This window comes from Eucalyptus grandis, chromosome 6 (genome assembly GCF_016545825.1).
Source record: "Eucalyptus grandis isolate ANBG69807.140 chromosome 6, ASM1654582v1, whole genome shotgun sequence".
Classification (NCBI taxonomy): Eukaryota; Viridiplantae; Streptophyta; class Magnoliopsida; order Myrtales; family Myrtaceae; genus Eucalyptus; species Eucalyptus grandis.
In genome coordinates this window covers 40247268-40262866 of record NC_052617.1, presented here as the reverse complement: position 1 = coordinate 40262866, position 15599 = coordinate 40247268, and the positions used below count along the sequence as shown (strand labels likewise).

Genomic DNA, 15599 nt, shown 5'->3' with positions numbered 1-15599 from the left:
AGAAAAACTTTGTTGGGTGTCACTTGTCAGGACAGAGGAACAGAATCTTGCCTCCAACTTGTCACCCACTTCCGTCTCAGTCGATGATTCCTCCTTTCGACACGTTCACACGTTATTTGACTGAGATGTTCTCCGGTGACTCGCTTGTCCATGAGAAGTGATTATGAATGATCCAGAAACATGTGTTGCAAGCTCATTTGCATGCGAAAGTGCTTGCTCCGGGTGGATTTTAAGTAGGGTTTTCCCTTACCTAAAATGAGGAAATTTGAGTTCTATACCTTTTTCACAAGTTCATGTACACTTTTTCAAATTTTGGAATGATATTCAATCCTTACTCATGAAATTTTGTTTTTAACTTGCTAGTGTACCACAGTAAAACACCCTACATTAAAATACCTTAATAGGGAAACGATTATTATAGTTGACGTGAGTGGGAAACGTATCTTGCAAAATGTTTAAGTACTAATGCTTGTGATAGTTCATCCATTATGACTATGATGAAATGCAAATGAAATCTCTTTTATTGCAAGAAACTAATTATTTCGACGCCATAATGAGGTTTCCATTGATGATTCTATGACACACAATATTGAGTGTATAAGAAGAGTAGATTAAAAACTATGCTGGGGAGGAGTTCAGATGGGTTCTAGATTCGTGTATTAGGAAAGTTCCCATTGCATCAGTAAACCAAAATTAAACACAAATGTGCCCATCTAGTATAAACGCAAGGACAGCGTTTCAACTTGTCATCATCGATCATAACAGTGCATCACACTATTTCATTACTTATATCCTGTTGTAATTACAAAGAATATAATGCTAACGATGCATCGGTTGAGGACCTTTAAGGGTCGGGCGACATAAATTATTTGACAATACTAACAATTTAATCATTCGATGCTAGAAAAAGAGTAGATTTATAGGTGGTCCTAGAAAGGCATATATGACATAGGCATGAAGTTTGCATGATAACTAGTTGAGGACCAATTGGAATTCTTGCTCATCCCAGTTGGTAACATACGATTTCTTGGAAACCCTAATTAATGATGGTTTCACTCGCAATCCTTACGTCATTTTGACATTGAAAGAAACTAATGATATAATCTAATCTTTTTTAGGCCTCGGGCTCATTGGATGATACAATAATTAGAGGGCAACACCTGTTTACCTCATCACATCATGAACATAGATTAGAATTTCCATAAAACCAATCATGGAGTCCAATCCTTTAAGCAAGGTGAGCTGACCCCAGTGGCCACGCCATTTGACTTCTTTTAAGGAGGGCTTTTCCAACAACATCATAGTGGGGTGGGGGAATATCCTTGCATTTCATTGGAGATAACATAAGATATATGCAAGGTGAAAAAAAGGGAGGGCTTATATAAATAAGTACCTTTTCAAAAGTGAATAACAGAAAGAAAGGAGAAAAGAAAAGAAACCCATGTGAAAAGAAGAATGCCAAGTACACCACAATCATTGTCTCCCATGGAAGGGCTACCATATCCCATCTCGACACTTAGAAAGTTCAAGAGAAGACGAGTAGTGGGGTGTAGCAAAGAAGGGAAGATAAGAGTACCAACTAGCCAATTGTCTGGGTTGCAAATGCAATCTTGAGGATGAGGAAGAGAAGTTTGGTGAATATGTCGCGTTGCTCTTTTCTATTCTTTCTTTGTTTTCCCCCTCCTCGTGTGCTTAACGGGATAACGCTAATTTGTCGAGTAATTATTTCAATTTGATTTCGAAAAAATTATTAGTGTAATCAACACATCACGTAACCTAGGGATATCTCATTATATCCCTAAATTTACGCCCGGTTCCGATCTCCATTTAATAAAGGAGATGGTGGGACCATCATCATGTCGACATATTGGGAATTTCGTGCATTACCTTAAAAGAAGACTTTTCTAGTTTAGGAAAAGTTCATGGGGATAGGGGCAAGGTGGCAAAAAGAGGAGAGAGAGTATGGGAGAGCAAAAATGGGGGGGGGATTAATTGTCATTGGGGCGGTCGCAGGATCGAAGGGCCTGTCCTCCCAAGCACGCCCACCGATTATTCCGTTGGCCTACTTAGTGGCTCTTTTTTTCGCCCCACCTTCCACTCTCTCTCTCTCTCTCTACCTCACACACTCGTTTGTGCTGAAAAACATTGTTCAATTTCCGAATTCGAGCCACTCAAAACATGAAAACTTGTCGAATCACGAGCGGCCATTTGGGGAAGATTTCGAATAAAGTCACAAAGGAAAATCATTGCCTAGACCCGAGTCCACTGGATCTTGTTAATCGCGATCGTCGAATTTTCCGGACTCTTTATGCAAGCCTCTTACATATAGATCCCACGATATCAAACGGTTTTGATCCTTTGATCCATTGAAACTAAATTTAAATGGCGTAAGAAAAAGTTTGATGCTCGATAATAACTTTTATTCGGTGAATGCAATTAAAAAGTGAGTAAAATGTCCAAATGTTATCCAGAGGAGTCCTTGTTAAATAATTGACTAGCAAAACTTATGAATTTCATAGCACTTGAACCATCTAGCAAATATATTGTTTAAAATTATATACTTAGGTTGTCGGCCGTTCGGTTTCTAAGTAAATCAAAAGGAGATGTGACATTTAGTATCCCAACAAATTTGAAGTACATGAGTACCGCATCCGTGCAAAAAATCAACATTTAAAGGACTTTGCAAAATGACTTTAGTACGAAATGCTTGAATTATTAATTAAATAAATTATTGACATAATAAGAAGAAATTGTACACATATATTTAAATTTTCTTACTGGTATAATTGTTTATAAGATTGAAAATATTTAAATTTATTTGAAGTACTGTGAGATATTGATTTATGCATTGACTATTGATAGAATATTTATAAAAGACTAATTGAGAAAATGTTGATACTAAAAAGGACTGCGATACCTCAAATGTATGACTTTCATCTTTTCTTTATATAAAAGATAGTAATTTCATCTTTTCTTTATATAAGAGATTACGTACTTTCTTGAAAATTTCTAACATCAACACGAATGTTATTTTTTTTTTTTTCAACTAAATTCGGAAGGCAGACTTAGTCTAGTATGAAATGGTCATGACTATTGCTTCATCGCGATTGAAAAAGAGAAATGGGTAGAGAATCCAATCCCTTTCATAAAAGATTCAGATAAAATCAAAAGTGCGGAGATCTCACTTTCTCCGTCGGTTGATGTGTTATGTCTTATGTGTCCTTGGTATAAGAATTTATAATTGTGAAGAGGTCCATCTGTAAAGCGCAAGTCATCGTGAACATTCTTTATGGATACAGAGAAAAGCAAACATCGCGATATGGAATTACGCTATGGCAAAGAAGATGGTGATTAATCGTGAAAGATGGTCTCAGGATTGAATGTGCTTGTTTTGCGCGTTAAACCCCACTGACTGACTGATTACAAACCTGGTCCCGCCAATGTTTTTTAAAACCCTAAATTAAAATGGTGGAGGCCCGTTATTTGTAATTTAGTTTGATGTTTTTACTGACTTATAGAACATAGAAAAGACAACAAAAAGAAAATCTTAGGCCACTTGAAACCCTGCCGTCACTCTTAACAGCTTCCACAAGAATTCTTGGACAAGGAAAAGCGAATGCTCTCATTGCTTGGTATGTTCCACGAACACTTTCAAATCCAGAGATTAAAAATTTTAAAGTATTGACCACGGTTTTATCTAACAAATTAAACTTTTAGGATAAGTTAATCTCTAATGGTATCAGTATAAGAAATCTCGAGTTTAAATCTTTTTAAACCTCTTATTTATTTCTGTTATTGGCTTACCTTTGAAAGAAAGTGTTACAACAGCATTTTTTCAATAGTTTAAGTTTTTAGAATAATTGATAACAATCCCGTAAAATCTCACATTAGATGCTTCTTATTTACTTGTGAATGTAGCAATCTTTCTCCTTCATAAATGACCTTTGGAATCAACGATAATGCCGACAAGGGCGTCTTCATCGAACTGCTTCTGCAATGTTCTTTCGATCACTTCGTCTTGAGGTACGAAATTGTTGTGGGACGCGTAATCATCAACTCAAGACGCTGAATAGGAAGACAGAACGTTTTGGAGGGTGCCCACGCACCATCATTTTCTCCCGTTTCATGAATATGAACGGTTCGCATAGTCATTCCGGTAGCAATCTGTGTCGAGACACATATGCCGTCCGCAATTTATGTGCGTTTGACTTGTTCTTTTTCTTCGCGTTCTCAATAGATTATCCGTCCATCAATCAAATGTTATGGTGAGATACCTGCATCAATCGCTGTTACGCCCACATCAGCATCGACGCATTCATGAGTTTGGCATCCGGGATAAGAAACGAGCAACTGCTCGATATTCTACGACTAATTTCAGCTACTAAGATGTAAACATACGACAGATATTTATTGAATGTTGAATATTTCGTGCTTGCTTTTTAACGTCTACCTATGATCAGACCCATCACCTTATTACTATAGAAGACTGAATCCGAAGAAGTCCTAATCGATGATGGCGACGAAACGTTAGATTGACTTACTGGATAAGTGAATACTTCAAACCAAAAGTTGCTTACCAAACACCGAGAGTTGCTTGAAGTATAATAAATCTTAGATGGCTTGAAAGAGATGCACAGGGGCTTCCGTGTAAAGGTACTGCAGAATGAGAAATTTGAGAGCCCGGGGGACACGGACAAAGTGTTTTAAGCAATGCCGACAAGACTTAGCAGCAATGAAGTAGTATAACCGACCAATCACTGTTACCCATGTGTTATGAATCTCATCCCAATTGGCGCAACGTGTGCTTGTCTACGAGGTTTCAATGGGTCTTCTATTCAGATAACTTCCGTACATCCATTAGTTTAAGGTTTTTTATCGAATTAAGAACACCATATCAAAGTTAGGCTCCCGCCCAGCATAACTCATGTGGTTCTCGTTGTCGTTTGCATGTGAGAAGATAGATATAAGTATTCCACGTTTATGACTTTCCAATGGACCTTACATTTGTATGATTCATGTTCACCATCAATTTGAATATTTGAATTTGAACATTTATTTCGATTGACTCGATATGTCGCGTGTAACTATCTAAGATTTGGTGGCGTCTACGAGCAACGATGAAAAGTCACGGCGAGGGAAACCATTATAGTTTTCTAAATTCAAAGATGGCGATGGACGGGGGAGTGACATGATGCAAGCGTCACCGTGACGTTAGGAGAGCACACTCCTAGACTTTGGGGCACGGCCAATGTCGGCCATAACTGAACTTGTGGACGGCTTTTAATAAATCTGGGGTTTTGATTTCGGGGGTGGGGAGGGGAAGAGGTGTCAGCGTCGGTGCACGGGCATTGGTCGTTGGACGAGGAAGTCTGTGAACTCGACCAAACATAGTGAAATCGCACAGAGGGATTTCGAGAGAGTCTTATTGACCAAGACAATCGACACTCGAAACATCCACTTCAAGCATCTCTCACCTTTTCCAAATTTGTGAAATTTTTTTTTTCTGATGTTCATTGACAAAAACAAGGCAACGAGCGAAAGGGAACATCCGGGTTGCTTGCCATGCCTGTAGAGAAGACAAAACAATAGTTGTTAGGGGCAAAAACATTCGATTAAGCAACCCTATGAATCTCCCTCAATAATTTATTGAGTCTCTAGGCTAAAAGATCGATACAAAAGTTCTCAAGTAAAAAATTTCATTTAATGCATAGGATATATCTTCTATGTCGCTCAACGGAACGTGCAGATCGAAGAGATTGTTTTTTTTTTCTTTTTGATATCCAGGATCCGGCTTGGCACACCTTACGGATGCTCACAGCCACCATCGGCCTAATAGGCCTAATGGAGACCACCAACTATACCTGGAGGGAGGCTAGCACAAAACCCTAACACCATGGCCTCCCCACTTTAGACATATTAGCAACACAAGGATTCAAACTCTTGACCTCAGTGTTGAAGGATAGAATTAATACCAAATCGAAGAGATTTTTTTTTTTTTTTTTTGTTGATAAAAGTAAGAATATATTGAGCTTTAAACCAACTATACAAAGGATCTGGTGCCAAAAACTTTCACTCATAATGACAACCAGTCGGAACGAATGGAAGGGAGCCAAAGTAAAAGAAAGCCAGCCACAAACAAGGCAGCCGATAAAACAAAGAAACAGCCTAACCCACAAACACAAACAACAACAAAAGATCTGCCACTAAGGCAAGAAGGAAGAAGCAAGGAACGGCAGTCTTCAAAGTAGGGAGAACCACCGCAACTCCGCACAACAGACGAAAGCTAGCCATTCGCCGAGCGGACAAATCCAAATAGCAGCACAGACCAACCCTCCAAAGTCATCAACATCACAAGCAAAAGCTTCCAGTAGGAAAACACTAGGAAGGTAGGAAAATCGATCCTCCAACGTAACTCCAAGCCCAGAAAAAGCACTCGCAAAGCCACGCAACAGACCAGCAACCAAGGCAAAGAAGGCAACCAACACTAATTAGGAAGGACCAGCTCCGTAGAAGAAAAAACAAAGGGGTCAATACCCCAGCTACATTGGAGCCTCCTATTTCTTGGGTTATCGACCATATTCTTGAAGGTCAAAGCCTTGTCCCTGACCACTTTAACAAGATGGTTTTTCAAAGCCGACACCACCAGCTCTTCTCCCCTAAAAATAATTTTATTCATCTTCTTCCATATCAAATGGCACAAGGCACCAAAGGAGAACCGGGCAATGGAGTGGAGGAAATCCTTAGCTGAAAGGAACTTCAAAGCCCATTGGAGGTTCTCCGACCAAGACCTATTTCGCCATGAAAGATTGCATCTAGCAGCCCAGAAACCAGATTGAAGAGATTGTTCATCTTGCTAAATAACATAAGGTGCGGTGAACACAACTACCCTCGAAAATTTCTTCAAAAGAATGAGGCCTCGCAAACAGCACCCCGTACTATCATTTCCTTAATTTGAGGCTATATATTAGGACCACCGATATTCAAATCATGCAGAAATTTTTAGACCCGAGGCTTGGGAAGAGCCGGACCAAGCCCTTCAAGTTGAAAATGAAGTAGAAAGACCTGAAATGTGAAGCTTGGGGCTTAGCAGGGCCGCTCAAACTTCTAGAGAGCCCACCGATTTCAAGCCTTAATCAAAATCGTTGGGAAAGATACAAGTGGCTATGGTATTTCGCGAAGAAAACCAACAGGCCCAATACAACCAGGCTGTGTTTGGTGGGCTAGATATAATTCCAGATGAGATAACTCTGAATCTATTTGATGTTTGAGCACCGTAAAATTCAGATACTCCGGATATCATCCGGATAAAAAAAAATCCCACCTAAGGGTAAGGTATACTCGGATTTCTACTATCTAGAAAGAACAATGGCCACAGTTCACTTTACACGACCAAGACCAGCATGCGACCCTCAGTACCGTTCGATGTCGCAGCGTTGCCTTGTCGTCGTGGCAGGCCTTACCCCCATCCCATCTCAAACGTCCCCCCTGGGGTCTCTCTCTCTCTCTCAAGACTCTATATCCATTCCCTCACCATGACCCCATCACATGGCCTGAGAGAATGGCGACTTCAATTCGAGTGTCTATATCCATGTTATATCCGGACATTTACAAAATGACGCAGAGGACATTACAAATCATATATTGTCCTTATCCTATTTGATCTGCATCCGATGTCTAATCATCCCAAGGCAACCCCTATTTCTTTATAGATATCATGATGTGCTCGAATTAATGAAATAATCTCCAACAGTGCGAAGTGTACATCTGAAAGAACAAACTAATTGACTAGCGTAAGTTAGAGCTCACTTTGCTAATAGTCAGCACATAACTTCTATCTAGAAAAAACAGATTACGCTCTAAGTTTCTACTTCTAGGGTGGATTGTCATCAGCCAGCTTTCAAGAAGTATGTACAATTTGACCATTACGATAAACTAAAGCCCCGCCTCCATTTTAACCTGTGAGATCTCCAGGCTTTCACGTTCCATTGAACTCCGATGTTCTGTTATCTTTCCGATGTTGGTCGGGACAATGCTTCCCCCATTATAGCCCTCGATCAGCAACTTCCCTATCTTCACCCTCCATTCGGAGATATCCATCTCATTCCTTTGGTCATGATAGACTCTGTCGCAATAGTTAAGCATCGTGCCCAAGCCAGTATTTGGTACCCAGCCGTATTCCATTAAGACCCGTGCTTCACCTTCAGTCAAGTCTTCCCCAACCTTAAAATGGACAGATCAAGAATTATCAGTTGACGCTAGTCAAGAACGGTTGCATGCAACAATACAACCGTATATGTTCCAATCCACCAGCGGTTTAAATTATATGCCCTAATTTGATCAAGAGTCTACATGTATTAACACTCGGAAAAAGTTAGTCGATAGTTGGCCAGACATGCAAGCTATGGAAAGCAATGAGGAAAATCAAGACCAAATAACCAAGGGAGGACATTACTGAGTGGATACAATAACAGAAGAACTGCAAAAGTGCACATCATTTCGGAATTATTTAAAAAAAAAAAAAAAGGCTCAATTTGGGAAAACAAAGTAATATTACCGTTAGCACTTTGTTTTCGATTAGGGCCACCCTGCTACAGCTAGTTAGCCTCATGGCAATCACCAACCGCTTAATCTGCCAATCAATAGGCAGTGAATCAACCAGCTCAAAGAAATATGTGGCATACCCATATTCCGGACGTTCCAGGACTATTCTGAAATTGAGTGGAAAAAGAATGTATGACCGTGAGGCAGGATACCAAAACAAAGGTTTAAAGCATGATTAAGGCTGCCATAATCACCTGTTATGCCTTTCAAAGACAAATATAAATGATTGGAGGTCCCGGCACCAACCCCATTCAGCTGGCCACTTCCGGAAATGCAGATATCGTGTCTGTGAGAGAGAGAGAGAGAGAGAGAGAGTAGCATCAAATAATATGATTGACTATCCGCGTTATTGTAGAGTGGCAAGGATTACATGAGTCATTACCTGCTCCACCAGAGAGAGAAGGCAAGCCAGGCAATAACTAATTTTTGCATCCTTTGAGCCACGTATAGGTGGAAATTTCAAGAAAGATTGACGCTGAGAATAAAGCTGTTCCAGCCAGAAAATAAGCATGATTGCAGTTCAACTTCGTAGGAAGAGATTAATTTTTGGCAACAATATGTAATCCTCTGATACCAATGCCTAAGACATGCTACATACTCAATTATTATATGTAATGCAATTAATCAATCAAAACAACATCAATAGAAGTACTAAATATAGAACATATATTTGTGGGAGAGACAAGAAAAATTGAAAATTAGACAATGCATCGTTTGACAAAGGTGCCATTTCAAAACAATAGAATAAACACCTTTCATTTTTGTGCAAGTTTCCTGATAGAGGACCGTCACTGCATGAGTGCAACGATTTAGTGGGAGCAGCATTCTTGTCAATCATCACAGAGCATGCAAGAAATTATAAACTTCAGGAACGTGATTGTAACTAGACATAAAATATTGCTGACATCTTTAACACTAACTATCATCTATTGAAAAAGAGGGCAAAAAAGCACATCACTACTAACCGGAATCAAAATCCAGCTGACGCAGCATACATGAAAAGAGGTTTACTTCTGCTATGTCAACTTTCAAGCATGCAGTCCAACAAACTTTCAGCTGCGCAGGCTTTTGAGAGAACTGAGACGATCTCAGCTTCACATAATCACATCACAAAATGACATTATTAAAGGAGGAGAACAAGCCACCTCATTCAGCTTTCTAACATCTTCAAGGTCCCAATTACTAGTTGAATTGGCATGATCTTCATTTAGAATTCTTCCTAAGGGAGAAGTTTTTTTTTTTTTTTTTTTTTTTGGGGGGGGAGTGGGCAGGCTAATACTAAAAAGATCCAAAAGACAGGAATCTAAAAAAGTACGGCTCAGAATACACGATATGCCTAACCCCAAACACTATAAACAAATGAGCCAAGTGAGAAAACACTAAGCCAATAATACGAGAAGTGACCACAATTGTCAATAACAGTAAGGCAATTCTACAAGAACAATTGAAGAAAATACTGGTAAAAAAGAAAATCCTGCATATAACAATTTTGCTGACCTTTGATATTACATCTTCAAGCTCGGCAAAGCCATTATTGCCAGAAGATTCTTCCACAAGTTCATTGCTCTCTGCCTCCCCATAAAGCTTAATTTCATCAACTGTAACCCCTTTGTCAAGTAACACCTGCCAAAATATTATTCAGAAAGATCTTGTATTTTGTTAGGACAAAGAAAAAAATAAAAGGAATTGTCTTTAAAAATACCTTCAGAAGTCCTGGTACATCTTCTTCCAAGGCAGTTTCAACTGAATCGCTGCACCGGGGAAAAAGATCACTGTAATGGGCTTGAAGCTCATAAAATTATTTCTTCCTTCAGTTTAGTCATTATTCCTGTTTGTCACTTTTCTTCTCTATTGAAAACAGATTTATGATGATTTATTTAACAAAGATGGACCTTTATGTGTATGTATGCATGCCTGTACGAATGATTGTATTAATGAAAGCACCTACGTGGCAGTTTTTTTTCTTTTCCGCAGACGCTTGGGCAGAGTCAGCTTAACGGATTCTGGAATTGGATGACTGCTTCCACATACAGAAGGGATGAGTTCGGTGTAACAACTGTATGTCTTATTAGTATCAGCCACAGAGTCTATGCGTGATGTCAGTAGTTCTAAACGTTCTTGCAGCAGCATATGGTCCACCTTGTCTGATGAAAAATCATCAGAGTCTTGTGCTTCACTCTTTACCGGTAGCATCTTCACGTTTAAGTTATCCTTGGAAGTATCATCACTCTTTGGCATGGCATGATGATCTGGAGGTTCAATCTTAACTTTGGTAGATTGTTTCAAAGCTGCAGCAGGCTTTGTTATCATCATTGGACATAAACCAGGATCCTGTACATCGCACAAATTTGACTTGGGCAATTTCCCCTTGGATAGAGCAGTGTCTACACATTTTTGAAGTTCCACAAAATCTCTTGACTTACTTGACGGAATACTCTCAAATACAATAGGCAATGAGGAAACTTGATTAGCTCCAAAACAACATTGTGAAACAGAGGTATCAGATGCATCTGTCACCATACTTCCACATATATCAGAATCACCTCGTTCCAACATGTCACATGAGTCAAATCCAGTAGACACTAGCAAAGGCTGGATCTCATCCCTTGTAATTCCATCAATATTCTTTACATAGTCATCTCCTGGGAGACCCTATCCAATACAAAAAGATGTTTACTGTTATCAACACATAAACTTGAATGCACTATGGCCCATTTCATAGCTGCTTGACCTTTTGGCAAATGCAATTTCCTAACTTTACATTATGGCAGATACTATATGTAATGGCTCATTTCTCTTCTACAATGTGCTTTCTTTAGCCAACCCCACAAACTATTAGAAGCATTAGTTGTCCTTTTTGTTGTTACATGGCCATTTATCAAGTGCAATAGTAGCAACCTTCTACGCCCTTCCACTTCCATAATCAAATATTATTTACTCCACATTCTTAGAAATCTGAGGCAAAAAAGAGCCTGTTTGCCTGCACTTCTCTATTACTTCTAACTTCTACCTATGACTTTCCCTTCAGAATAATTTAAATTTTCGAAATTTTCAAAAAAACTATAAATGATTCTACATGTTAGTATTGGAAAAGTTAAAAGGTTAACGGTTTGGCGCAAATAAAAGTCAAAGTGCGGCTTTCACAAAATTCACAAAAATCCAAAAGTTAAAAGCTAGTTACTCTAGTATATTACCTAATATCATATCTCTTAAAGTTACAACAAAAAAATCCAAAAACCATCATAGCCAATTACGACATAACTCTTCTGACCCAAAAAAAAAAAATTACTACATGACTCAGACATTATATGAAGTTCACTGGAATAGAGTGATGTTTGGGAAATTTGTAGTAGCCAAGAGTATCCTGTTTCTCAAGAGGGCAAAGAAGTCCTGAAGAGACTATAGATCATCTCAAATATTTCAAAACACATTAATTGTTGAATAAAACCCAAAGTGATTAAACAAAACCACAGAGATTGAGACAAATTTATTTACCGAAGGATGAAGTTGTTTCTCTTCCTTTACAACTGCAACATCATGATGGGACCTGCGCATAACAACAGAAGCCAAGATTCTAAGTTCATTCCGTGAAACATTTCAGGAGGCATCTTTCAAACAAAATAACAAAGGAAATAACACTCACGTGCATGCGCTGTCATTTACTTTAGATATAGCAGATTTAGGGCTTTCTGCACCTGGAACCTTCCTGCCTGCTAACAACATTTTTCTTCGTAGTAGCAGCGGAACATGGTCGAGTTCATCTGACCACCCATCATCTTGAATTTCACCATTTCTTTTGTTCAATCTCATTTCTGAATCTAACAAGTGGGATACATCAACAGCAGAAATTTGCTGGTTGAGCAAGTCATTGTCATCAAAAGGTTCAATTTTAACTTTACTTGAGGTTACACTGTTTGAAATTATCATATCATGCATGGCTTCAGGAACATTATTCTGCATATTAGACTGGTTTTCCCCCAAAGGCAATCGCATGGGTGAGCACATGAAATCAACTTTTTCTCGATTTTGAAATTTTGCAGGTTCACCATCCAAACCATTATCAGGAAATCCAAACCATTCACTTTCTCTGGAAGGGAATACTGCTGAAGTATCAACTGAGGTATGACCTAGAAGTATTGCTGTGGTATCACGTGATGTATCAAATGCCATAGTTCCACATTCATCCTGTACATTCTTTTCATGAACTTCCCCTGACTGATTTCGACCCCGTGAGGATTTTCCATTGATGGAACATTTCCGTATTCTCTCTGACTCAGAACAAATCTCATTGCCTGCAAAATCTCCTCCACTATCAACCTGTGACGCCAATTAAAGAGCAACACAGAAAATGTAAAGAAAAGACAAAATCAGTGCATGAATGATCAAAGAAAATAGCTTGCCAACACATTCTAGAAACCTAAAAGGAATCAGCAATAAACATCTAAGCTCAGATAAGTCAAAAAAGGAAGTTAGAGATTGAAACCGACTCTTGAAGGAACTTAGAAATCAGAAAATTGGACTAGCATCGAAACAATGCATACAAGATACAAATAAACAGTACAAACACCATCTTTTTTTTTCTTTGTCAAACACAGAATTTGCATCTCAGAAAAATTTCAGCTATTACGCTATCATCCCGAACCATATTTGGAGACGTTCTTCAAGAAACAGAAACACAACAGCAAATTCAGCTGGCCATGGATTTATGTTTTGATGGGTAAGTTGGAGTTCTTATTCCACACATTTCAAAAACAAGAAGCCAATTCTCAGCTAAAACAAAAGAGACAGAAGATAGAACACAACTGGAGCACCCATGAGCTGTAAATTTGGAATGACAATAAGCAGCAAGATTCACTGCCGGTCACAAATCAATAAGAAGGGTACCTGCACATCGCAGTCCTCGTCTTCCTTCTTAGCAACAAGACCATCTCCGCCACCCCTGCACAACAATATCTCTCAGTAAAAAAAAAAAAAACTGTTTGTGAACCCTAAAATTATCAAATTCTATGCAACTAATGACCATCACAATAGAACACATTAGGAAAAAAGGGAAAAACTTGAGAACTCACGCGACTGGCTTCTCCACTTCTCGCACAGGCGCGGCGCAATTCGGAGGAACGCCACCCGCGCGAGGCCTCGACTTCATCAGCCAATCCCTCCTCCGCGCGAGCGGCACATGATCGAGCTCGCTCGACCAAGCACAGCCGCCGCCGCCGCCGGATCCGAGCCGCGCCACCGTCGCCCATCTCGGGGATGTCTCAGCGCCGCTCCCCATAAGCCCCGCGTGGATGTGATCACATCATAGCACCGGCGTGGAATATCCAAGGGGAAGAGATCGAGGGAATTCCAACCGGCAATCGGGAGGGGAAGGAGACGGGAGGGAGGAGCAGAGCTGCGGGGATTGGGGGGGCTTCCGCTCGGTTTTGAGGAGGATCCGAGTTTCCAGGGGCGTTCGCTGGCTTTCCGCTTCCGTTTGGCGCGAGAAATATGTTTCAGTTTTCAAGCTCTTCTTTTCATGCCGCCATCGCCGATCAATTCACCGGGAAGAGGAGAGAGCCACTGGCAAATATTTTGATTAGGCTTCGGGAAGGCCTATCCTAAAGCTAACTCCTTTGTTTGATTTAGGCTCGGATATTTCGTGAAGAATATTTTCGTCGCGAAATTTGGAAATTTGGATAAGGAAAATTAGTTAACAAAAAACAAGTTCCTACTCGAACAAAAACGCGTTTGGTAAAGAAACTCGTTCTAACAAAAAATAAATAAACATATTTGGTAAATTTGGATAATTTTTTTTATTTCTTTTATTTTTTTATTTTTTTCTTATTTTTCCTTTTTTTTTTTTTCTTTTCATTTTTTCTTCTTTTGGTAGGTCGCCGCCGCCAAGGCCTTGGTCGGCGAGCACGGGCGAGGCCGAGCTCGCCACGGCGGGCGAGGCGCGGCCTCGCCGGGCCACCGCCAGCGACGCCGACTCGCCCCGATCCGGCGAGGCCGAGGCTCGCGGCCGGGCGAGCTCGGCCTCGCCGGATTCGGGCGAGATCGAGCTCGCCTGTGCCGGCGCGAGGTCGGCCTCGCCTTGATCCGGCAAGGCCGAGCTCGCCCGCCGGGCGGGCAGGCGCGGCCCGCCGGCCACCGCCGGCGAGGCCGAGGCTCGCCGCGCCGGGCGAGCTCGGCCTCGCGGGATCCGGGGCGAGATCGAGCTCGCCCGGGCCGGGGGCGAGGTCGGCCTCGCCGTGCCGGGCGAGGCCGACCCTCGCCCGGCCTACGGCGAGCCTCGCCGTGGGCGGGCGAGGCCGCCGACCAAAAGAAAAAGAACAAGAAAATAAGAGAAAAAGAAAAGAAAAAAATATTTCTCAAAGTGTTTCAGAAGCAAGAAACACAAAATTTGTGTTTTGTTTCTGTTTTTTTGTTGAACAAAAGAACAAAAAAACAGAAACGCTTCTGTTCCTTTTTTGTTCCTGTGGAAAAAAACAGAAAAGTGTTTAAAAACAAAAAAAAAAAAAGAATACAAACAAACGCAAATTTTAGTTAACAAAAAAAAAAACAAGTTCTTACTAAAACTTAAATTTAGGAAAATAACTTCTTCTTTTAAAAATCAAAAATCTTTTTTAAGATAAGATATCGATGCATGGACCTGGAAACTTGGACACGGAAACCTCAATATTTGTTCATTGGCCATTAAAGCCTTATTTGGTAACCATCCAAATAAGATTAAATTCTGATTTTTTATTCCTAAAATTTGTTTAAGAACGTAATCGCGTTTGATAAAATTTTGATCTCGAGAACAAATTTATTCCCGAGAACAAATTTGGAATAGAATCAAAAATAAAAAATAAAAGTAAAAATTGATTCTTGTTCCAAAAAAAAAAAAAAAAGAATCAAAAAGTGGAAGAAGAATCCTTTGCTCATATGTGTTCTCTCCCCTCCTTTATTCGTCCGCCTCCATTCGCTGCCATCAATCGGTCGCCAACAACCGGTCCGACAAGCTCACCGGAGGCTCG

At 40.1% G+C, this 15599-nt stretch overlaps 1 protein-coding gene across 2 annotated transcripts; it reads right to left on the bottom strand.

The window, feature by feature from the left end:
- Nucleotides 1–7673: 7673 nt before the first annotated feature.
- Nucleotides 7674–14187, bottom strand: LOC104449722. 2 transcript variants are annotated; one of them, XM_010063964.3, is made up of 11 exons: nucleotides 13671–14185; nucleotides 13486–13540; nucleotides 12245–12918; nucleotides 12097–12148; nucleotides 10550–11253; nucleotides 10304–10352; nucleotides 10099–10224; nucleotides 8984–9088; nucleotides 8796–8887; nucleotides 8555–8708; nucleotides 7674–8220 (listed from the first exon to the last, which is right to left on the bottom strand). In XM_010063964.3, the coding sequence occupies exons 1-11, from the start codon at nucleotides 13874–13876 to the stop codon at nucleotides 7933–7935; spliced, it is 2505 nt and encodes an 834-aa protein (XP_010062266.2). In that variant the 5' UTR covers nucleotides 13877–14185; the 3' UTR covers nucleotides 7674–7932. The 2 variants fall into 2 exon arrangements, 1 of the variants encoding a protein (XP_010062266.2); XR_726615.3 differs by having other exon boundaries at nucleotides 8081–8220; nucleotides 8555–8629; nucleotides 13671–14187.
- Nucleotides 14188–15599: the final 1412 nt, after the last annotated feature.

Bases quoted from the DNA above. Each gene is read 5' to 3' on its own strand.
- LOC104449722 (XM_010063964.3), bottom strand. From the start codon at position 13,876: ATGGGGAGCGGCGCTGAGACATCCCCGAGATGGGCGACGGTGGCGCGG. The intron at 10,225-10,303 runs GTATTTTTAAAG...ATATTTTGGCAG, and splicing joins ATGTACCAGGACTTCTGAAG to GTGTTACTTGACAAAGGGGT. The intron at 8,221-8,554 runs GTAATATTACTT...GTCCATTTTAAG, and splicing joins TCGAAAACAAAGTGCTAACG to GTTGGGGAAGACTTGACTGA.